The following is a 25,123-nucleotide window of genomic DNA, read 5'->3' as shown; positions in this document are numbered from 1 at the left end:
ATACAAATTATATTCATAAACTAACATTTACATAAAGAGCTTCTCAAAGAAATCCCTCTACAACTATGATTTTTGAAAGTGAATAGTGACTCCAGGGATATAAAGGGTCCAAGTGAACATGCACACTGTCTGGAAATGAGGCCTTATTGCAAATACTGCACACGAGCAACCAAAAAACCATAACACAAAATGACAAATATATATATTTTTTTTTTTTTTTGGGGGGGGGGGGGGCGGGATGTGTTGTTTGTTTAAAGAACCCTTATGGTTCCTTTGTACTGACTCTCTTTTAAGTGAAGGTTTCACAGGGATAATTTGGACACCATTTCAAACAGAGTACCCTATTATAGCAAGACACTCTTTTCCATTTCCATTATTCCTAAATTCTGAACTATTCTATGTTAAAATATATACACTTTTTTTTTCCCCCTTCAGAGAAAAGGCAGCTGCTCCTATCTGTGAGTAGTCCAGTAGAGACAGCAGGTGAAGCTGAGTTTTCACATGCATTTTCACGGTATTTCAAATTGTACTTTCAACACTTGTCTGGCATTTCTGTCCCCTCTAACACAAGTACAGAATTAACTGTAAAGTTCACCAACTAGCTCCCAGCTACTGGAGAGTCTCTGAAGATGCAGACAATGGGAGAAGGTTGTGAGGTGTCCTTAACAAATTCATGCAACATCCAGGCAAAGTTAAGCTCTGAAGCCAAGGAAGGCTTTGAATGTCCATGCCACAAGTCTAAAACTTCTTATGGAGACCGAACCAAAACCTACAGAAGCCAAAGGAAGTCTTTTCATTGACATAAAAAAAACTTGGGACACAATGTAAAAGAATATTAAGGTACCTAAAATACCATGTTTCATATGAAAAATACAAATCCTTTTGATAGTACAGATTTCTCGTCCTTTAACTGTCTGTACCTGAATTTTACAGTCTACTCCTGAAATTTCTGCTCTCATGTATATCCATGCACCAACTTCCTATAGTTTTACTCATCCAACTCAATCGATGGAAACTTTCAAACAAATAAAAACAATTTAGCAACAAAGATTTTTGACAACCTATCCCAGCAACTTGCTTTAGCCAGATATCTTGTCTTTGGTTCAAACAAAAAATTTAAGCTGAAATCAGAAGTTCAAATTCTAGTTTGACTTTCTTTCTCATTTGATTATACTCAAACCATTCAGATTTCCCCAGACATAAATTAGCAGAAGATTTAAGCCTTCTTGCCCTACTTTTTACCCCCAGCTGTCACACAGACACCACCATACACATGTGAAAAGTATTACCATTCTTCTCTATCTGCGTCACAGTTGCAAAAATATCTCATATCCAGACAACTTTCTTCCAGTCCACATGCACACTGTTGAATGCCCGGAAGAGATCCTCCCCAGTAAAGATGCTTTTCATTGGCACGGCCAACCCACCAAGCAAATGGCATTCCATCTGGATGAAAGGGAAAGGGGGGGGGGGAGGGAGGGGGGAGAAAAGAGAAAGAAAGAGAACTTGATAAGCAAATTGGAATCTCCTGAGAATGAAAAAGAGAATGGAGGTGGACATGTTAAATAATACTGAAAGAAAAGATGCAAAGTGGAGAAATAACAAACCATAAACTTTGCCCAAATTCTATTTTAATGAATACATGTTGAGGAAGCAATAGCTATATGGTAATACCATTTGGTTTGAGGAGCAGCTGTTTCCCCATTGGTCTCATATGCCAAACACCAAGAGAATCTTGGTGCATTTTATCTGTAAAGACTTCTGACATGCAATCCCAACGCTACTGTCTGCACCAGCTGTGTCCAGAGTGTTTGCATGATGCTAGAGGGGAGATCTGATCACTGAAGGAGTCTGAAAGCAATTCTCCTGCCACGACTCACATTGCATAGCTGTCTTGAACCAAAGACCTCCTGCAGAATCTAACAACTGTGAAGTAAATTCCAGCTCTTAGATCAGGATTTTCATATTACAATTCATACAAAGAGTAAAAATCTTCTGAAATAACACAAAAACTCACCTATTACTGTGGGCCTAATCCAGCTCCTTTTGAAAATAAGAACAAAATTTTTATCAGTTTCTAAGGAAGCAGGACTACGGATTTTAATATGCTCTCTAAGGGTGAAATTTGCAAATGCTAAGCTTCATAAAATATTAGAACATCCTGGATTACATAGTCAGGTAGGAGATAAGTGGGGAAAAAGATTTCCCTACTTATTAATTAAATTATCTCTGTGAAGTTATCTTCTGTCTACAGGAGCTCTAAGATCTATGTATTTATACAAAGCAAGATAGTTTTTGTTTAAATTTCATAATCTGTTTTACATGAAATGTTAAATATTAATAGCCAGTTATAGTAAGCAGATTCAAATATAATGAAATCCACAGATTAACATTTTGCTAAAATTGATTTTGTCTTCCAGCTCAGCTAACTTTTCCATTGACTTCTTAATCCTTAAATCAAGAAATGTAATCAGTTACACGTACAGGTAGATAGCAAATTTAGCAAAACTGACATATCAAGTCTTTCTGATCAAAGAAACCTGGAAAAATAAACTGCAACACTAATGTAGAAAAATGTATCAATTTATTCTTCTGCTTTACTAACATTATTAGTAGGAAGCATTCCTCATTATACAAAGCAAGAAAGTGTAAAATATGAAATGCAATCAAGGTTAACTGTAGAGTGTAAGGGACTAATTAAAATGAGTTTTAGAATCACTTGGCAAAATTAATTCATATTTGTTTTCCTTCTAAGCTTAGGCTGCTGAACTGTAAACTCATGAAAAAAGGAAAATAAAAATAGGAAGAGTAACTCCATTCTCACGATACCAACAATTAAGACATGAAGATTTTGACCAATACCCAGTGGTACTCATTAGAAAAATCATAATTCAAGAACATTTAAGGATTCATCTTACAAAAATGTGCACAATCATTTTAGTTCTCATATTTTTGTCAACATAAAGAATGTTTTCATTTTTTTCTTTTCAGCTAATGTTGTGAGAGTTGATGCTGTGGCCAGTGAAACAAGTCTGTACTATATTATTGGGAACTTACTTGATAAAGCTTGGAATAGTAATGCTAATTGAATAAAAGGGTGATTTGTCTAGCAGCTGGAATAGACACTTATACAGAACTGCTTAATTTAATTTTAAAAGTGCCCTTTCTGGAAAAAATACTTAGATAAAAGATAAATCCTTCAGGCTATCAGTAAATAATGGTATTCATTTATCAAATTCAACCTGTGTCTTAGATTCTTTTGGCAGAAATCATTACATACTTTAGCATAACAGTGAAATAACAATCATTCACAGGAATTAAGAATGAGCAGTTTTCTAACATCTTTCAATTTCTATTATGTATTATCAAGCAATACTGAGCAAACATACAAATAAGATTTATGATATAAACTGAGGAAGTAGAAGAAGCACCACAGTTTGAGACACTTAAAACTAAATTAAATACAGAGCTAAAAACAACAGAGCTAAACATTATAAGGAACAATCTTATTTTGTCAAGGGAATAGACTACAAACAAAAAAAAAGACAAAAAAACAGTCAAAAAAACTTTTTTTTTTTCCCCAAAAATTCTATTTATTAGGCACAATTCTGTCACCCTTTACTCAAGGTAAAAAAAAAAAAAAAATATTTCTCCCTAAGTAGTCTCTTTGAGATCAATTGTAGTATTATGGAAAATTATGCCCTGATTATTCAAAACTCTTTCCCATGTGCTTATTTTTTTAACATATGAGAAATTGCAGACCTATTCAGCAAAGCTCTTAAATCTATTGGACTTAAGCAATGTCTGTAGTGTTTAGGAATTACTGAAATACATATTGTCTGTCATATACCTGTAATGCTGAAGTAAAGTAATATTGTACTAGCAACATCAATCTATTCCCAAGCTCTTTCAAGGAAGTTTACATCACAAAGCTGGAGGATGCCTTACATTATGATTGAGTTTGGCCGACACGTATTGACTAAGGTTCTTTCTTCTGAGTCTGTAGATTTGTTACAATACCTCCCATTCCGTAATCATTACTACCAGTATTATTATTATTATTTTTTCAAAGCATTATCAATTCTCTTCTGCCTCCAAATGAATCAATTTCCTTTCCTTGATAAAGCCTCAGACTTAGGTCAATTATGTTAATCAAGGGGTTAACATGGACACAGAAACTAATGACTGTCAACAGAATTCCGCTTTAAAATTTCTAAGCCAAAAAGTCCACTTAATAAAAGTACTCCTCTTTCTTTATTCTGTGCTTACATTGTACCTAACAATACACTATTTAATCAAAAAAGGAAGTCAAAAGCCTGCTGCACAAACTGAAGTATAATTTTCTATGCATTTTCACCTATTTAGAACTGAAAAAAAAAATCAGCTATAATAAATTTATTAAGGTTGTCTTTGAACTTCATTCTATTGTTCTTAAGGAGAAAATGTGTGAAACAATCCCAAACCAGACAAAGCAAACAAGCCTCACGTGACTGAACCCATCAGTAAAAGAACTAGAGACTATGTTATTTCAAGTATTTATCCCCGTATTGCTCAATCAGCCTTTAGAAAGTTTTAATTTCGATAATAAAATTCTCAAAAAAGGCAAAGATTTTACATTTCCTACAGAGGAAAATAATTATTTCTGTCATGATGCTGTCAGGGAGCCTCTACAAACAACTCTGATACTAACATCACTGTTTTTACCAGAATTTAGTATGACATTAAATAAAGGGAGACAGTATTTTTTATCAAACCAAGTACTGCTGCTTGTTCACAATGCCAGGCACAAGCTGCAGAAAGCAAGGTTGGTATTGGTGTTCTGAAAAAAAAGAAGAGGTATCATCTTCGTTTACCATTCTGATGTTTTTTTCTTCCTGCCTCTACAGCCTGGTCCTCTATGGTCTGTTGAGCTATTCAACAGCTGAATGCCCAAAATCTGAATGCCCAAATAAGACTTTGGAAACCCTGGCATATACAATACTGAAACACACAGCCAAAATCTCAGTTTCACTCCATCCTTAAAGGCAGAGTGTGAGCTCCTTTTGGATGTCAGTTCTTCAGCAGATCTCCAGTATCTGCTTATCGATGTGCTTAACTAAACTGTTCATTATTAGTTCCATTAAATCTACTTTAGCAGAAGCAAAGCTGGAACAGACCATACAGTTAATGAGCACAGAGGCTAAGGACTATGAAGACAGTACTGGTGAGACACATAAAGGTTGTTCCCAGTGATCCTTAGAAAGAGATAGGGCTTGAGATCAAATTCACCTGCAGTGCTTATCTGGCTCTTGTGGAGAAGACAAGAGTGGCTGGACACATATTTGGTGTCCCTCTACCACCTTACTAGAAAATGTCCGTCTGCCTAAATCTCCCTTGTACTGTCAGTTCCCTAATTTTCTGTATTAGAAGGCATTGATATTGCTAGTGATATGAGTTATTTTATGCTCGCTCGTGTTTTAAATGGCAGACAATGATTTCAAAAATTACTTGTGTAGGCACTCAGAAGCTGGAGGAGGGGGAGAAGTAGCATATTCCAACAGCATTTAGGTTGAAAATACAATGTATATAGATCCCAAACAACTTCCATGGAGTCAGTTTACTTTCCTATAGGCAGAAATTCTTGCCATTGGCTTTTATGTTTATAAAACATGAGTTAAAATAAGCCATGCATTTTTAACACTATTATACTTGGAATGTCTTTCAAGATTTGTCTGTATCATTTGCCAGGTGGCTTTTGTTATTGCTACAAACAAAAATCTAATGATAGAAATATAACAAGATAAACTAGATCCTGTGTTAAACTCCTGTGCTGTACAAACTTAAATTCTGTCTCCAGTAATTACATACCCTAACACAGGGCAGGCTTCTGCACTTAGATACTGAAAATACTGAAACAAGTCAGTTTAAGGCCTTTTCTACCACCACAGCATGTCAATTTATTTGTATCTGTCTGTTGAACTACTGAAACCATATTGTATTTGAACAACATTCTCTTGGCAGTCTTATGTTCAGTTTTCTCTCTGAAGTCAAACTGGGTTAAGCAGAGAATGGAATTAAATCTTATGCCTATATCTTACCGACAAAAGAGCAGACTAATTTACATCTATGCTGTTTTCTTTTAAGTGGAAAGATACACATTATCAAGAGACAATGAAAACTGGGAAAATACTGATTCTAGAATTGAATAAAGCAATCAAAGACAATTCTTTGCTACAACACTCAAACTTAAAATATCAGTTTGCATGAATGACTTCAACAAAATCAGATCCTGCAAATGGCTCACACAGTATCCTGAATGTCAGGTAAAACAATCAGTTGGCAAGTCTATGTAAACTTGTGTGTGACAACGTCAACCTGAATAACCAAATGCAGAGGCCAATCCAGAGGACAAATTATACTCTCAGATGATCCATTTTTAAAAGGCTTTTGAAAAAAAAAAAAATGGAGAAGGGAGTAAGAGAATGAGAACAAGGGAAATAGTGATTCCAAGATTTATTTTTTAGAGTTTACCATGATCCTGTTTTCTCATGGTTTCGATTTGTTTCCATCACATCGTTTCTCTAGCTTTTTAAAAGAACTTTTAGAAATTAAACTGCAGTCTAACTTGCTCTAATTAAACTGCAGCCTAACTCTCCCCTTTGGCCTTTTCAGGAGGAAAAAAGAAATAAATAACAAGAAACATTTATATAGTAATTTTGCTCAAAATTATGGATAAAGTGGAGAAATATTCCATACTGAACGGATAATACAAAATAAAAAATTCTTAGAGTCTGTTTATTCAACAAAGAGGTCTATGGTGCTAATGACTCTGTATTGGTTTAAATGGCAGTTTACAATTTTGGGAGAATAAACTAATCACAGTGTGGTACAAACTCAGGCTGTGTTGCATTAACCAGTACATCCTACCCTTTCTTTGAAGCAAGTGCTGACAATCAATGGCAAAACCAAGTTGCTCATAGGTTTATAGACCCTGGTGAGGGACATATGGCTCTGCCCTAGCAGGTAAGAAGCAGCACTTTTCTTCTGAGGTGGCAGCAGGTGGTACATCACAATTGAAAGCAAACTCCAGATCAGTTTGTCTTGGAAAAATGTAATGTGTTTAATATGGAGCCAAAAATAATAACCAAAAAAAAAGCAACACACTATGACATGTTTCCTTTGAATGTTATTGACTGAGCCACCAAATTGTTCAATTGTTTTTGTACCACACTACAGTGCTTTTATATGGACACATACTTGTTTTCTGCTTGTTTCTTCTCCTTTCTGTATAGCTATAATGACCATTTAACACTCACTTCCTTTTACCCACAACTTCCCCCATGCCAACTGTGAAATTAGGTTTTACTGTCCTTTTTCTTTCTTTAAACTGACACCCACATACCACTGCCCTAATTTTCAGAGATGACAAATGCAACCACAGGAGGTCAAACAGTAGCAAGACAGATGCCATTCTGTACTGAATAGCAATGCTGCTAGCCAATGTTATTAAGATTTCCACTGAATTTGACTTCAATTTGTGGTCAGATCCTGTAATCTTTATTCAGAGCAGCTATCAAAAACTGAAATAGTTCTGCTAACACCAATGGACCCACTCCCAGGTAAATGTTACCTAGTCACAAAATCTGACCCTAATTTTATTTTATTTTTTTTTGTGTGGTTAGAATGAAGGCAAAAAAAGGCACTGCTTCGCTGACTTTTTCTTTCTCATTATTCAGCTTTGCTGCCAAGATGCACTACTGCCATACAAAGTCTCAGGCTGAAGTAATTGCTTTAAAAAGAATAGAAAAAAAAAACATGCAGCAGCATTTGTTGTCTTCTCCCTCTGGAACAGCTGTTATCACAGTGTGCTCTGTTCTTCCCGGAGTTGTTAAGATATTCTTGCAGATGAGAATGGGCAGAAAGAAGGTAAATAAAAATGGAGTTTTACTTCTAAATTTGACAGAAGCCTAATGAGCAAAACTGCTGAGTTGCAATGACAGAGCTGTTACCATCCTACACTTACTGTATTTCAGTAAGGCGAAATCATCATCAACCTCTGGAGAGAGAGATCTGAAGATGGGGATAGACATCTGACACCCAAATACTTTTATATGATGGGGAAGATTGAATCTACATCGAGATTAAAATTTTATGCCTATTGTATGTCTCTGCAGAAGGCCAAAGATGACTGAAAATATTATGAACACTCTGCCAGCTCAGGCTGGGCTGTTTTCTCAATAAATTTCTGGCAAAGTGACAAGTGACTTTTTTTCTTGAAAGATCCAAGTAGGCCTTGAGCCAACAAGAGAGACTATGGGAACGGCTTATGCATACAGGTGAGGAAGAAAACCCAACAGCAACAAAAACAACCGAAAATCAAAAATGCATAGAAGATTGCAGCTTTTAGGACATACGAAAAAAAAAAAAAAAAAAAAGAAAACATTAGTTTTGAATCCTCAGGAGTTTTGCTTTTGCTGAAGATGGACTGGGTATCCTACGCTGCTGAAACAAAGTATTTTACCTTATTTATCTCCCACATTTCATCTCAGCTTCACTCCAAATCCTGTCCCTCTTGCTTTTAAGTCTTTTCTTCTCCCTCATCCCACTTTTCTATCTCATTTTCTTTATTAGCCTAACACATTCAAGTAAATTCAGATAAAAAAAATCTGTACTGCCTTAACAGATAGGCCCATGACATCATTACACATCCTTCCTCTGTGCTGGGACCAAATCCCTGTCAGTGACCTGGATTCAATTGCAAGTGAATAATGGCAATGGGTAAGCCACAATGCAACCAGCACGACCCTGCCTATGCCAGAAGAGCAGGTCCAGCTCAGAAGTATGGATTTGTTTCCCTAAGCCATAGGTGTAGCCAGCAAAAATAATGGAAATAAGATGATCATTTGTTGTCCTCACACTGCTCATTCAGCTCCTGTGTGCTCATTCTCATCCTCTTTCACCAGTACCATCTTACCCATTCCAACTAGAAGGCCATCTCCAGCAGTAGGGGAAACGCTATTTAAGTTTTCATAGAGGAAACAATTTCAGAGCCTAGAAATACATCACAGTGGATAGGGGGCAATAGTTGAAACATCAAAGGCTATGGATGGTGCAACAAACTGTAAGCCAATCATTTCACCAAGAAAAAACTTAGTTTTCATCTGTTATTCATGGGAATGTTGACATGACACAACTTTTATAGCACTGTAAAAATTATATTATGAGCAACTGCCCCAGGAAAGACTGCCAGGAAGAAACATTTTACAGCTCATTCATGCACTATGATTTTCTAAGGATAAAACCAGCCAGATGCAACAACTGTTATAAATGGATCTGGCTCCAGTGAAAAGAGGGTAGCTGTGCTGACCTGCACTCACTGAGGATGAGAGCGTTCACAGAAGCACAGACTGTTTGAAGCTGGATGGGACCTCTTTTAAACATCTAGTCCAGCCCACTACTTCAGGCTGTTCTGAAACAGATTCAACTTGTAAGAACTCCTTAGACAAATTCTGTGGTTGTCATTGATACAGATAAAAGCACCATCTGCAGGTATGCAGAGACTGAAATAAAGCCCTGAAGGATCTATTTTTGAAGGTGGCAGAAAGGGGAAATTAATTATATATTTGATCCATTTGTTCTTGAAAGAGACATAGCAACAGCTCAAGCTTTTGGGATAGGGCATAGATGGAGAGTAACAGAGGAACCCTACCTGCAGCACTTTGCACCTCATGCACTCAATGGGGTGCAATGGCAGAACTGTACAGCAAAGCTCACAGATTTGCACAGATCCCAGTCTCATGGACTCTTAGCTGCCTATCTGCCTTAGCTCTTCATCAAGAAATTCCACAGAAAAACAGGTCCACAATCTGGTCTAGCAGTAGTCTGAAAGCCAGAGCTGATGGCCAATGTTTACGGACACGAGTCAACCGAAATAAAGTTGAGTGGAAATAATAAGAGGTTTAATCCAACACTTGCAGGTATCCATGGATGGTTTGCTGGATCATGGCCACAGCAAAAATGCAATTTGATAGACTAAGATGAAAATAGATAAAATTGGGACATTTCTTATTAGAAACATGGAAAACAGGCTGTGGAGAGCAATCTTTGCTTAGTCCTTTGGGAGAGACTATATATACTAATAACAGTTCTTCTCCCTCCCTTTAGTTTGAAAAGTATCTAAGTAAAAATGAAATTACCTTACTCAACAGAACTGCTTCCTGGATATGCAGTTCTAACTCCCAACATTAATGAGAAAAGTATCCTTATTATTTTTCTTTTTCCCCTCCTGCTAACATTGCACCAGCACAGTCATTAGTGACTGAATTGTACTGTCTTCTTATCTGACAACCCTCCACAAAAGGCAGGTTAATTTTATTGCTATTATACTTGTGTTGACAGCCTATAGGAATAATAAAAACTAGATTTGGGTATAGAGAATAATTATTAGTAATATTGATTCACAAAACAGCAAGAACACACCTTGTCTTTCAGTTCCCAGCATGGCAGACAGTTAGAGAATAACATCTATTTACACGCAGTGAATCTAATCAGAAAGTCATTGAGACAATGTCATTTTCAGAGTGCCTTTTTGTAGTGCAACCACAAACTGGTTCCTGTAAGTGGCTGATAACAACTACTGACTTTCATGGCTTAGATTGATCTCAAAGAAATCACAAAATATCATCAGTAAATATGCTGAATTCCTGAACTAGAATAAAAATAGAAAAATGTTCTTAAGAGAACATAAATTAGAAAAGGTAATAACATATTGTTAATCACTTTGAAGCTGCAATCCCTAATTACATAAATGAGAGGATTTTCTTAAACCTGATAGTAACTATCAGAGATACTACTGGTATGATGCTTCTGTTTTGGAAAGAATCCTTTGAAAATGAGATGTGAACATCTAAAGTTACCTGTAATATTAATTAGGCAAACAAACAGCTTTGTTAGGAAGAAATCTGGTACTGTTCCCCATACATCTTTCTGTAACAGCCAGAGACAAAAATAAAAATAAAATAGCTGTGTGTTTAGATTTACAATAAACAGCTGAAAGAGTCTCTGTGCAGAGTACATAATGCTGTATTTTAAAAGGCAAACATTGTAAACAAACAACAACAGAGGAGAGGGGAGGAGAAGAGAGGGGAGAGGAGGGAGAGAGGCCAACATGCAGAAAGAGTTTAGAGAGGTACGTTTCCAAATTTTATACTAATTATGCGCCAACAAGGCAGCTTGGACAAGTAGAGTGCTCCTACTCTTCTGTTACATCCCCACTGAACTCTCACAGGGACAGTTGAACTGGGTTTATTTTGTACTCCCAAAACATGTTAATCAGAAAAAGACAACATTCAGTTGTTCTTCCTATGATCCTAACAGCACCCGTCTGGATACCTAGCACAGCAATGGAGAAAGACCAGCTACAAGTGCTTTATCAAAAAAAAAAAAAATTAAAAATCATCAAACTGCATCCCAGTATCTCTGAGTGGCCAGAAGCATTACTGCAACTCATTAAACTTGCTTATAGTCTGATGTGTTACAACACATTATAGAGAAAGGGAAAATAAATAACTGCTGATTTGACACTGCTTTCAACTGCTAAGCAATTCTGTTTTCCTCAATGTTACAATTAATGTCAGCAATTAATGCTTTAAGAGGAGGAATCAGAAACTTCACCACAATAAACAAATACAGTCAGTTTCAACTTAAGGATATACTCAAACTGTAGCACTGTATTGGTTCAGCCGTCCCCTTTTCAGGCTGCAATTACACTTCTGTTGGTCAGAACAACAGGGGCATCATTTGTCATCCTAAGTAAAGCTGGAGTGCAGCGAAATTGTGGAAAAATGCAGCTGTAGCAGAACATATGTATAGGCAAGACCATGAAATGAACTGGCTCCAAGCCAGTATGTAAGGAGAAAAACAAGAGAATATAAATGAAAAAATTCATAGAATACAATACTCAGAAGAAGGTCCTGTTGATAGATCCTGAACAGCTTTAAAGGTCAAAATGACAATCTGTCTTCTCTGTGGAGGAGCTTAATCAATTCTCAACTCGTTTTCCTTCACCCTCTTAACAATAAGTTTACATTTTTTAAATAGATTCTCTATTTAGTTTTTGCTATTTAATTGATGTCAAGTCCCTGTGTATCCAACTGCAGCAAACTGAAGAGTATAGAAGGTGTGTATATACATTCACGCACAGACTACATTGGATAGAGTATGAACTTCTCTGTAGCTCTACTGTAACTAACAGGGATTATATTCAGCTCAAAAGGCAGTTTTCTGCTTCTGGAGCAGAAGGAAGAACTCAGCTGTAGCTTCACCACTGAAGTAAATACTGGAAATGCAGAGGTTGTAGAATAACAATAACCATGGAGCTAGCCACAGGATGCCACCAATATTGCGTTAGGTAACACATATACGAGGAGATCAACTCAGCCCACTCTTACTCCAGCACAGGAGCATTTACATGTCGGGAAAGGCAGAAAATTGCATTACACACCTCAATCTTTCCCGTTCTTTCCTCCTCTCCCCCTTTTCCCAAATGCTGAAGACAAACCTAATGGTGTGGAGACACAGATTTCTTCCCCCACTACATGCATGCACATGCACACACTGCAGTAGGGCTAGGCACTGCAAGGGCTCTGGGAAATGTAGCAGCATGCCCAATTTCAGAGTCAACAACAAACCTTAACAGTTTTCAGACACAGCACTCCCTACCCTCTGCAGAAGGCCAGATGTCTTTTCCCAACTCAGCAGAAGATGACCTGGCCTCATTTATTGATTTCTTGGCACTACTGGAGAGCCCTTGACTTGAGAGAACTCCAGCTGCCACATCACTTGAGAATCACGGAGGCTGCAATAAGCATATCACAGAATCATAGAATATCCCGAGTTGGAAGGAACCCATAAGGATCATCAAGTCCAACTCCTGGCACCGCACAGGTCTGCCCAAAAGTTTAGACCATGTGACTAAGTGCACAGTCCAATCGCTTCTTAAATTCAGACAGGCTTGGTGCCATGACTACTTCACTGGGGAGCCTGTTCCTGTGTGTGACCACCGTCTCGGTGAAGAATCTCTTCCTGCTGTCCAGCCTAAACTTCCCCTGCCTCAGCTTAACACCGTTCCCGCGGGTCCTATCACTGGTGATTACAGAGAATAGGTCACCTGCCACTCCACTCCCCCTTGCGAGGAAGTTGTAGACTGCGATGAGGTCCCCCCTCAGCCTCTTCTCCAGGCTGAACAGGCCCAGTGACCTCAGCCGCTCCTCGTATGTCTTCCCCTCTAGGCCCTTCACCATCTTCGTCGCCCTCCTCTGGACACTCTTCAACGGTTTAATGTCCTTTTTGTACTGTGGTGCCCAGAACTGCACGCAGTACTCGAGGTGAGGCTACACCAGCGCAGAGTCGAGCTGGACAATCACTTCCCTTGACCAACTAGCAATGCCGTGCTTGATGCATCCCAGGGTACGGTTGGCCCTCCTGGCTGCCAGGGCACACTGCTGGCTCACATCCAACTTGCTGTCAACCACAACCCCCAGATCCTTCTCTGCGGGGCTGCTCTCCAGCGCCTCGTCACCCAGTCTGTACGTATAGCCAGGGTTGCCCGAATATCAAATACTTTTTTCCATTTTCTTCCCATGGAATATATATTCAACAAGGTTACAGACCTTATTTTCAATTGTAATTAATCTTGTGTTCATTTCATCTTATTTTCAGCACAACTGAGATGGCTATGTCTATATGCTTTCTGTATCTAACAGCAGGAGAACGATCATCAGAACTATTCAGCCAACCTATGAGCTTAATGAAATAAGAATCAAGATTTTTATGTACAAGATAACTTTCTACCATGGATCTTTAATCACAGGTAAAAGATGAAAGGAAAATCTTTCTCGAGTGCTGGATCATGATAGTGAAAAAAAAATCCCACAGGATCACCACATACATCACCAACTTTCCTTCCAACAGGAAGGAAGGCTCCTTAATTGAATGTACTGCCCTTGAGACAAGTACAAATTGATACAAAAGTCATGGATGAGATTCATATTTTAGGGTTAGTCTCACATTGAACATAATGGGAATCCTCAAGAGCCAAATTACTTTTAAAATTGTACACAAGCTCCTCCCTCCAAACTCTCCTCTCTAAACATGTCTTTATACCTATGTACATTAGGGAATTAAGAAATATAAGTTACACATTTACAGCTATAACACACTCCTAAAGATTATGCTTCCCCTAGCCTTTGAAGAGCAGAACAAATGCAAAGACAAACATTACCCTAATGTGTGCCTAATTATTGAACAGGCTGCAGAAACAATCAGCAATATGCAACCTCTTGTAAAGAAGTGTCAACTTCCCCCCCCTCCCTCCAACTCAGTATTTGGCAACGTTGACTTTGTGCTGTTTATTTTCTTCCACTCACATGCAACTGATCAAGATAAAGCGCAGATGTCCCAAGATTCAGGTTAAGATACAGCTCTATTATGCTGTAAATTCATATATATATAGAAAACTAATGTGCATGAAGGAAGCAACCCCCAAACACAGGAACAAATGTATTTGTCTGAATTTGTGTTTCTTTTCTCTCTACATTGTGACTAAAGTACTTGAGCATATAGCTTTACTTTTAAATAAAATACATAAATGGCTCCCTAACAGCTGGCCTACTTAACAGTACCATGTAAACATCTGTTCACATTCATGCATGCAAATAAGTACATCAACTAGCAAGTCTCTCAGGCTCAGACTAGTCTTTATGAAGTCTTCCCAGAAACCACCGGGGTGGAGGCCAATGACTGTGTGAAGAAAGAGGAAAGGAAATTCTTAAACTTTTTTGGAGAATCAGTCCTTGAGAAAGATCGAGTGAGAATACCAAAATCATGCTTTCTGTTTTCCACTATGTTTGCTTTAATGGAAATTTTCTTTCCCGTTTATTTGTGGCTATGTCCTTCTTGATCACCTATTTTAGCAGCTTGTTACATAAATGGACACTGCATCAAAATTTTATTCCCCTTTGTTCAAACTGCCTTTCGAAAGTGCCAGGGATCCCATGTCTACTCCTAACTAAATGGGATTCTTGACATTGACTTGAATGGAAACAGGATTAGGCCGGCTGTATGCCTCATTAGATACGCAATTCTATAGCACCCTCTAAAATTCTGCTGAACTTTCCCTTTCAAGCAAATAAAGCAGGTAAACTCAAAGGCCATGAAATGTCACTATTACATTTAGACACTTAAACCGAGGTACCTGATGAATTAGCCATCTTCTTGCCAGGCGTCTTAGAAAACTGCAGCCCCCTAGGGATTTCCCCTGGCTGTTACCACTTATTGCAAAGTCAAAGAGAGAAAGCTAAGGTTATTGTTTTGCCTGTGGAATCAAAATATGCTGAGAGAGCATGTTATTCCCCAGACTTTCAGGTTTATTGCATTTCTAATTCACACCTAAGGTCACCATATGTCAAGTGAGTAGGTATTCTGTTACCATAGCTAGTGTCATCATTTCAACTCTAATGCTAAATAGTCCTAGACTGGAACAATACTGTCTTTGAAACAGCATGATTTAGCTCTTATATCAGAAGATTGGCCTTCTGATTAAAGATGGAAAATTAAATGTTCTGGTTCCACTTTCAGGTTTGTCAGACTCTCCAAAATCGTACAAGTTAGTCAAGCTGCCTGGACCTTCATTTTTACACCAGAAAGCCAAAGAACTAAAGGCCCTTAATAAACAAAGCTAGTATAGCAGCAACTGATTCTTCTCTATTGAGACAGGTTAATAAATGAATCAATCTTAGAATAAATTTCATTTTGCATTTAAAACTACCAAGATGACGTTTGAAATCAGCTTCTTGTGACCTGATAAGAATATGCCACAATGACAAGGCTTCCCTCTGCATAATGCATGAACGTGAATTTGACCATACAATTGTCATTTCTTGTCACTTAAGTAGTCTTACAGTTAAGCAGCCATAATTGTCCTTTGGGTGTTATCTTAAATACATTAAGAGAGAAATTGAATGCTTTCACCACATTATAGCTGGGACACTTTTTCAAAGCTCATTTCTATGTCTGTGAATTATTCATAATACACTTCAAACAGGCTCTTCTGGATAAGGTAATTGACCTTGTCTGCATGAAGCACCTACTACCTTGCCTTGGGATAATTAAATCTATGATGTGGTCCATTATTTAAAGGTAATGTCTTCTCATTAGGTTAGGCGATATATTATCACTCAACTAGTCACCTAATTCTGCATTTAGTGCATTCAAGTTTTCATTGTTTTGTCATGGGTTACACTCATCATAGCAATGTCTCACATTAAGTAATGTGGTACAACAGTATTTGCTTGATAAATGGAAGCAGGACTTTGAGGACTAACATTTCAAGATCTACACCAGTATTTGAAAGCTCGGTTGGCTGTACTTTATTTCTGTGGGTGAAAGCAACAAAAGTGTGTCTAAATAGTAAAATCTAATGTCATGTCAAAATCTGAATCCAAGTAATATAAGAGACTCATTGAATTGTTAAGGTTGGGAGAGACCTCCAAGATCATCTGGTCCAACCATCTCCCTACCACCAATAATCACCCACTAAACCACATCCCTAACATACCATGTGGTATTAGCCACACAATTTCATGTACTGTTCAGTGAAAACAGGTATGTACTATTGACAGGTATACTAAAACACATGTATTGATTCCATATAAATTAGCACAGATATTTCTAGAGAGTTTTATTTTGCTGTGTAGTGAAACCCTGGGCTGGCCTGCCATTGAAGATGCAATTAGCAATGCAGGCTAGTAATGTGCCATTTTGGTTTTCTCTTTGAACCTGTAAGAGACAACTGTGACTCCGTTCCTCAGTACGTATTCCTTCAAAAGATGTTGCTCAGTGAAGACCAAGGTAACTGATTATTTTCACATATGCAGAGTGGAAACCTTCTGAGAGAGAACGTTAAACAGCTGAGCACCCAACTCTCTCCTCTGTTCAAACTAGTTTGAACCACTTTAGCAGAATGAAGTAGCTCTGAATCTATTTTAGTCAGCCACTGAGAAAGTCCTCCTGCTTGGGTAGGTTCTTGAGTGGCACAGTGATTTGAAGAAGCTCCTGCATCAATCTCTTTCCTGGCTCTGAGAGATGGCCAGAGATGGTGTTCTAATTTATATTGCACCACTCCAGTAAACAGGCTTAAAGGCGCTTTTCCATCCCCTCTGTTTAAATTGTGCAGGGTATACCTGTCTGTTTTAGTACAGGAACACAGCATTGGCTTTTTCAATCTATCAGTGCTGAAGTGCTTAGTCTCTGATTGTAAATACTGCATTAACAAGCTCTGGATTGACTTGTTCATTTTTCTACTTTACTTACCTGAATTTTTACAGTGTTTCTACAGTTCGTCATTTCTTTTATACTGAAGTACAATTTCATTAAAGATGCAATAACTAAGGAGTTAATCCACCATCTTATTGGCCTAAATCAATATAAACTTACTAAATCCAGTGGAACTGATCCTGCATATCTTTGTAGTTTTCAGTTGCATCATTTGATATTGTAGCTTCTCTTCAGCTGTCCATTAATAGAATGCCATGATTATGTTAGCTATCCAGAGCTTTTTAATCATATTATATAAACATCATTCAGCCTATGAATTGTTTATCTTGATTAGATTTTGAGCATTCACTTAAAATTATGAAGTATTACTTTAGAACAGAAATAAATACAAGGGCATCAAAAAGATTTCAAGGTGGTAGAGTGAATGTTTACACTGAAGACCTTTGGCTGAATTCCTATTTGCATGAACATTCAAGAACAATCTGTTCATGCCTCAGGAACATTTCTGCAAACAAAAAAATCTCAGTACAGTGGTCCAAGATAATATAAAAGAAGGATTATGAAAACTATCAAAGTGAAATTGAAATGAAATTCTGGTAGGAGAGGAAAGAAATAGCTGCCATTTATCATTTCCCATCAGCTAAAACAAACTAGCCAAGGAACGTATTGTTCTAAGGAAGATTACCTGCAATTGGCCTGTCTGCTAAATCATATTTCATAATGGTCGACTGCCTTCGATTGTGTAACCACAGTTGTGTACTATACACTCATAGCTCCTGTCACTATAATACGATTATGTTTACCCATTAGTTTCTGCTTTTTGTGCCACAACCCAGCAACTACAATATTACAATGAGTCTAATGGCTTGTTTCACTTCGTTCATTTACCTATTAATTTTGGCAATGGCATATTTCATGGCACATAAATTTCATCCTTTGAAAACATGACAACCTGTAGTACAATATGGTCAGACAGAATCTAGAGCTTTGTGCAGAAGTAAAATGAATTGTCCAGGGTGGCATTTTGGAAAGAACATACCTCCCTCTGGAGGCATTGGTTGTAGATAAGGTGATTACTTCAGCAATGATAGGATGTAATTATTCACTCAATAAAATTCTGCCTCTATTAAGTAGGTACTTCTAATGTTCTGCAGATTGACTGGTGGCCCTAGCCTGTCTCACAGAGGCAGTAAACAAAATGCAACACTGAATCTCTTTGAATCCTGAACATAAATGTGCACTGTGCAGGAAGTGACCCAGTAAGCAGACACTGCTTTGAAGCCGGAAGTTCCAGGAAACAAGACCCACAACCAGCCCCTGTAAAACGCTCATTGCCAGGAGAACCCTCCCCATTTTGGCAATACATGTTAAAATGGCAAACAGGCAGGCCAAACTGGCTTTTCATAACCAGAGAAAAAGCCAAAGGGAGCTGAAACAGAGCCTACTTCAAGAGAAGACAATTTGTCTTAAAATCCACTCTCTGCTGTAATGTTAGCATTCATTCATGACAATCTCCCTACAGGAACCAGCCCCTAAACTTTTGACACACACCAAAATAGTTTCATCTGGATAAAATCAGAGTTTGAAATCACAATCACAATGGAAAGTGAGCAAACACTGATGTACAAAAAGCCTTCAGTTCAATGGGTGAAATAATAACCAAAACTAACTTGTCTTGTACCAATTCTGACAATGAGCCATCTACCGCAAGAAGTCAATTCAATTCCAGTTAACCATTATTCTTCTTTCCCTCCTAAACTACCTGCACAAATATGCAAACACTTACTTTCTCAAAAAGAGAACACTATATATATATATATATGTAGACAATTTTATGGATTGTTCTGACCATTTGAAACATCAGCGAAAAGTCCATATTTAAAACACACCTACAATGTAATTGATGTTACTTTTTCTTCAGAGCTACTTTTCAAATCTCTCTTCATTTTTGAAAACATTCCACCATGGGCTTGCATTCATCAGTAAAACATACCCGTCAGACCTAAATTAGGTTCAGTTACAGAAGTTTGAGGAGGACAGTCAGGAACCATTATAATCTTTTCTTTCGTATCCACGAGTGCTACTACAAACATTTTGACTGCATTGAATGGCACAGCCTGAACAAAAAGAAGAATAGAAAATGGCTACTGACTGCAGACTAAGCTACTAGGAGTACATTTCATGCACTATTAATGTTAATATATTGGAATCATTAGATGTTTTAAATTAGACATGTCATTTAAAACTCTTTAGCCAAACCAAATATGTAGGGAAAGGGAGACGTGGATTTAAACATTCCAGATAAAGAAACAGGCAGGACTTGAAGCAGACTGGAAACAGTCTGAAAGAAATCTAGCACAGCTACTACTAGCAGCGTGTCCAAAGATCTATGAAAGACTAATGGTTCAGTCGATTTTAGGATGTACATTTTGTTAAAGTTCCTATTCCTATGTCATGGAGGAGACATACATATATGTATCTGTCACAACAAGAAAATGAGTGCATCTGCACCTCATTTTAGCCCAAATGAATATTTCCTCCTACCACTAGAATACTTGGAGACAGCAGGATCAATATAGTACTCTCTAACCCTATTGATTCTAGTGAGTTTTATATAGGAATCTTACCCTATAAATTTTTCTAGAGAAATGAGACATACTGTCCAGGAGATGAAGGAAGAAACCTGGATTCTTGAAAGATACTTGAGACTATTCCTGGGGCTACAATACAGATTCACAGCTTTCTCTCCCTACCTGGAGAGGAACACCAAACACGCCATTATCACCTACCCAAATATAACATTACATCCCATGTAATTTGATGGGTCCATAACATGCCACAGATCAAGCCTTCCTCTCTGAATCACCATGTCTGCTTAATCAGGTTGCTAGAAAAAAAAACAAATATACCACTAAAGGACGATGTGCTCATTCTTCTACTAGCAGCACAAGGAAAAGGCACAAGAGGCATCGATATGAGTCTTACGCTTGGACTGCAAGACTTCAGAGGTGTAGATCTGGGAAAGAAACATTCGTTTTACAGTTCTTTTTTCCTTTGTGGACAAACTTGGCCATTTGTTTTAAAGTGGTAATTTCAAATAGAACTAACTGGCCAAACAATTTCAGGAGATTTCATCATCAGTAGTAGACTCATGCCTTTTTCCCCTCCCTGTTAAAGGACATAAGAAATCTTCCTTTAGAAGAGGACTGCGTATAGATTAATTGGTTAACCTTTCTAAATGCTAATGTTAAAAAAAAAAAAAAAAGTTTTCTTCCGGGACTTCTGAATTTTCCTCTTGATAACAAAGGAAGAAGGCCCTTGATGTTGCTTTGAGTCCTGGACAACTCAGGCAGGAACACACCTCTTGGCTAAACCAGTTCCCATTAACATCTGAGTCTTCCTCCTATCAAAGGGACTTGGAACACATTCAGCCTCAAAAGCATTTCTGTTTTTGTTCCCACTTTTCCTGGCCCAGCAGATATTGTAAAAGCTTCTCTAAGGAAAATTTTAAAAGAGTTGTTTTCTTTCAGGTCACCGTATCTTTTAGCTACTTGTCAAGACTTAGTCAGATCTTCTCCTCCCCCAAATCAATCTAGGCTGGGGAGAGAAAAATAATTCTCAGTTGCTTTTAAAAGTTTCTTGGGAGGGGAAAAAATACACAGCTTTTTTCCTTAAAGGTCTGGAGATGTTTTCTCCTTGCATGCTTGCTTTCCCTCAAATATATGTGTTTTTTTTTTGTTTTGTTTTGTTTTTTGTTTTTGTTTTTTTTGTTTGTTTTGTTTTGTTTTTCATAAGAGAGAAACAGACAGTTTGAAGGGCTATTTTTATGCTCTTAATGTCAGATGGTTCACAAAAGCTAAATACTGAACTAAATACTCTTAGGGAAGGCTCTTGTTCTTTTGCTGTTTGAACACCAAACACAAAGTAATCAGAAAATATAGCCTTCAGCTGATCTTCATTGTTTCCTTTCCTCTGTTTCTTCCTTCATACTTTCAAAAAGAGAAAATACGTTTCCTATCGGCTGTCTCTATGCTGTAAATGGAGTAAAATTCCTGGACTTAAGATTTACTAGCAACGACTCTGAACCTAACCCAATCTAGAAAGACTAAAAACTTGACTCCTTTTTCTGTATGCTTACATTTTCTTTTCTCCTAATGACACCATATAATTAAATTATGCCATTGTTCATTCTGCGTATACCCTCATATCATGTCCGTTTTCCAGGACAGGTCAGAGCAATTGTGGGCTCTGTCCTATTCACTTGCTCCATCTGATCTGATTTTCAGTATGTGCCTTGCTTTGCACGCACTTTTTTTCCCCAGAACTAGAACAGGATTGAAATGAACCCCAAACACCCACAAAACTGAGAGATTACAACACACAATGCCTTGCTATCCTCAGAGATAACATGAATAGAAATGCAAATTATTTCTTTACTCATGTGGCATCATGGCAACTGAGAACACTTCCACTGCTATGATTTACATCTTCCATGCTCCAGAATTGGAAAATGTCACCACAATCCCACCTACACTGGGCCAAATTTGAAGGGGAAATTAGTTAAATGTCAGTAAGGCATTTTGAGTTTAATGGAGCCCAAGATGCTCAAAGTAGGACAGCTGAATGAAGCAGACAAATGCAAGTGTGATGAGAACACACTCCCTGCTGTGGCTCTAATGAGGAAGAAGGCACACTTTTCTACTCAGGCAGCAGTACTGCTTTCTTTCTTGAATGGTGGACAGGTTGCTGTCATAGCTAATGACCCATTATTATAACAAGCAATGGATTAGCTGTTTATTTCTAATTGCCATTATTTATTTATTGTTAATAATATGCTGAGTCCTGCAAATTAAAAAAGACTATCACTGGTTCTAATTAGGGAATGCAGACTGGGACAGTCTGAAAAAATGGTATATTTCTTTCCTTCTTCAAATTTTGTTTATAGAAGAGCTTACATGACTGTGTCTGTCAAATATGAGGTATCATCAGAATTTGTTTTGTTCTGGTATACTTGTGTAGCTCATAAAATGATCAATTTTCAAAATCTTATTTTGACTGCAGAATTCCCTGAACTCAAGGTTTCTCCATTACTAAGCTATAAGGAATTGTATCAGCCCATATGTTTCACAGGTTGAGCAAAAGACACCATCAACTTTACTCCAAACTGGAGGTTTTTCGGGAACAAAAGTCCCATCCTAATAGATTACAGAGATTAAGCAAATATGTCTTGACAACATCAGTTTGCAACACTGACTTCCTTACAGCACTGCCAGTAACAGATCACACAATAATTCCCAGATTTCAAGCTCAAAATCTGTTGTCTAGGTTTACACTTTATTTACTTGATCTATGTGACTTCATTAATATCCCTGGTACAAGCTTCATGGACATTGGAAGAGGTACTTTCCATGTCAGTAGAACACAGTAGATCTATTCAATTTGGATTGATGAATTTGTTTCCCATGTCTTTCTCATTGCTTGGCCTGTTAACTGCATTGCAATCTCAGAGAAGCACAATGGAAATAGAGAAGAAGTAATCCTAGTAGGTGCTATTCCTTCCTTGGCAGCTATAGCACAATTTACCCACTGTCAGGAGGGCTTGTGTATAGGGAGGGAGGTAGAGGGTCAGAAATTGGGATAATATTTCCATTACTTACAGGTGCATGAATGTTGGATGCCAAGTTACCTTCCACATGCAGCAGATTTTTTTATTCTTATTAGGCCGTCTGCATTTTAATCAGCTACATACTCCTAATAATATAGCATCTTTCAAAATGGCCTCTAAAGCCATCCATACAAGTATGAGGGCTGACAAGAACCCATGTTACATTACTATGGTGAACTTTATTCAAAGTCTCTAAATATAGCACAGTTTATCTAAAGTGTGTTGTGAGAAGCTGTCAGCACTGCCACTTTGGAGGGGAGAGACAAGGTGTGGTGGTGGAAATACAGATGGCAAGTCAGTCATTATCAAGAAGAGGATCCTAATTACCCAGGAATAATTACACCATACAATCTACACCTGCCACCTATCCACCATTCTCTTTAATATGAACCACTTCTTGAGGGCGGACTGCCTTGTTCTACACTGTTATGTACAGTGACAAATCATCTCCTGGTAATGCAATAACAATTTAAAGTGCCTGGAATGATAGAATGGAAGTTATATTTGAAAGGCATAAAATAACAGTGAACAAAAACCCAACAGTAAATTACTGCTTGTTATGGGTCATTTTATATCACCTCATGGTACATTTATGTAAAAAAAAAATTCATCAGAACCCAGGTTTCACACTCCTTTCTCCACAAAGATACTGTTCTAGGAAATAGTATGCTCACTACATAAAATCTTGTTGCAGCCACAGCTCAAACACTGTGGGTCAATTCTGGTGGAAAAAAAATACTGGACCTAATGAAGGTCCAGAGAAGGGCAACTAAAAGGACTATAAAAGCAGTGGGTGAGTGCAGGACTGATTCACTGCATCATGCAATAGCAGAATTCAAGTGAAGCAAGTAAGACCTTGGTTTAAAACATAGTCTTTTGTACGATTTGTACTACATGGTAGTTTTGTACACTTAGGGAACTTCCAGAACTTGCTTTCCTAGTAGGCTTCATTGGCAGAAAATACAATCAGGTTCATAAAGGGATTAGACAAAGTTATGGACACCTGAACCACAGCAGATGCTAAAAGGAGTAGGGAATGGTATAAGCTCTAATACACTTGATAGTGCAATTCTGGGTGATGGGAACATGTTGAGCAACATACTGAAAATGTCCAGACTTGTGTACTCTACCTAAGCTGCAACTGTCCAGCTGCTGCTGTTGGAGGCAAGACACTGGTTTAAAAGCACCAGCAGTCTGACCCTGCAGGATATTACTTAGTATCTTAGGCTCTGACATCAGATCTCACCTGGAACTAAAAAGAAAGCCTGTATAGACAAAAAGCTCTAACAACAGTACAGGGCAAAAAGGAAGCACCACTGAACTATCCTAACAACAAGAACCACGTCTAAACTGAAATCTCAACTCAGAGAACTTAGGACACTCTTCTTGCTGCCATGTTTTCCAGGCAGTAAGAGAGGAACAAAACACAAATGCAGTGGGACAGAGGCAAGGGAGAACAGCTATGCCAGGCATGAGGGGGTCACAGCATGGTACACCTCAGTGCTGAGATAACAGGTCTAAACTGGAAGGCAGAGGGGAGAAAAGGAAGCAGAAATCCAGTGAGCAAGTCCTACGATATCGGGATTTCACAGGTCTTAACAGGGACACGGAAGAAGTTCAGGGAAAAGAGGTGTAGTTTAGGATGGACATTTGAAATCAAAACTTGAAGCTACATGGTGTGGTAATTCTACTGGAGAGAGAAAAAAAAAGGCAGAAGAAAAAAAAGACATTCCTATTTCTTTGATTTTGCTCTAAGACTGATCTTTTCTCAGTCTCTGCCTACATAAATGTGCTATGAACTTGACAGACTGTCAGCCAAGTATTGTAAAGCAAGCTATCCTGCCACCGATACAGCCATCACTGTATTGTCCTTGATATGGTGTATGTGAGGTGGCTTTCCAAACGTTAAGCCTTTGAGTGCACTTGCTATGAACCCAGTGCTTCTTGCAACCTGAGTAAATTCAGTCAGAGGTGAGAGAATTTGTTCGGTTGTTTTCACACCTTGAAACATCTTGTCTATTAAGAATGTAATAAAATGTGCATGTGCACACATGCACCTCTCCTTGTACATGTACACTTGCCTTAGGTTATTTGCTGAGATGCTCCCCAAGGAAAGGAAATCAGAGCCTTAGGGACCTAAATTTC

General features: G+C 37.9%; 1 protein-coding gene across 3 annotated transcripts in view; it reads right to left on the bottom strand.

The window, feature by feature from the left end:
• Positions 1-25,123, bottom strand: part of CNTNAP5 (contactin associated protein family member 5) — a 285,697-nt gene that overhangs the window by 54,595 nt on the left and 205,979 nt on the right. For all 3 annotated transcript variants that reach the window (XM_048050395.2, XM_048050396.2, XM_013178329.3), the window contains one exon: positions 1,290-1,446. In XM_048050395.2, the coding sequence (XP_047906352.2) occupies positions 1,290-1,446 (157 nt within the window). The remainder of the gene's footprint in view (positions 1-1,289; positions 1,447-25,123) is intronic.

This window comes from Anser cygnoides, chromosome 6, assembly GCF_040182565.1.
Source record: "Anser cygnoides isolate HZ-2024a breed goose chromosome 6, Taihu_goose_T2T_genome, whole genome shotgun sequence".
NCBI lineage: Eukaryota > Metazoa > Chordata > Aves > Anseriformes > Anatidae > Anser > Anser cygnoides.
The sequence above is the reverse complement of the archived record's forward strand: the minus strand, read 5'-3'. Positions and strand labels throughout refer to the sequence as shown.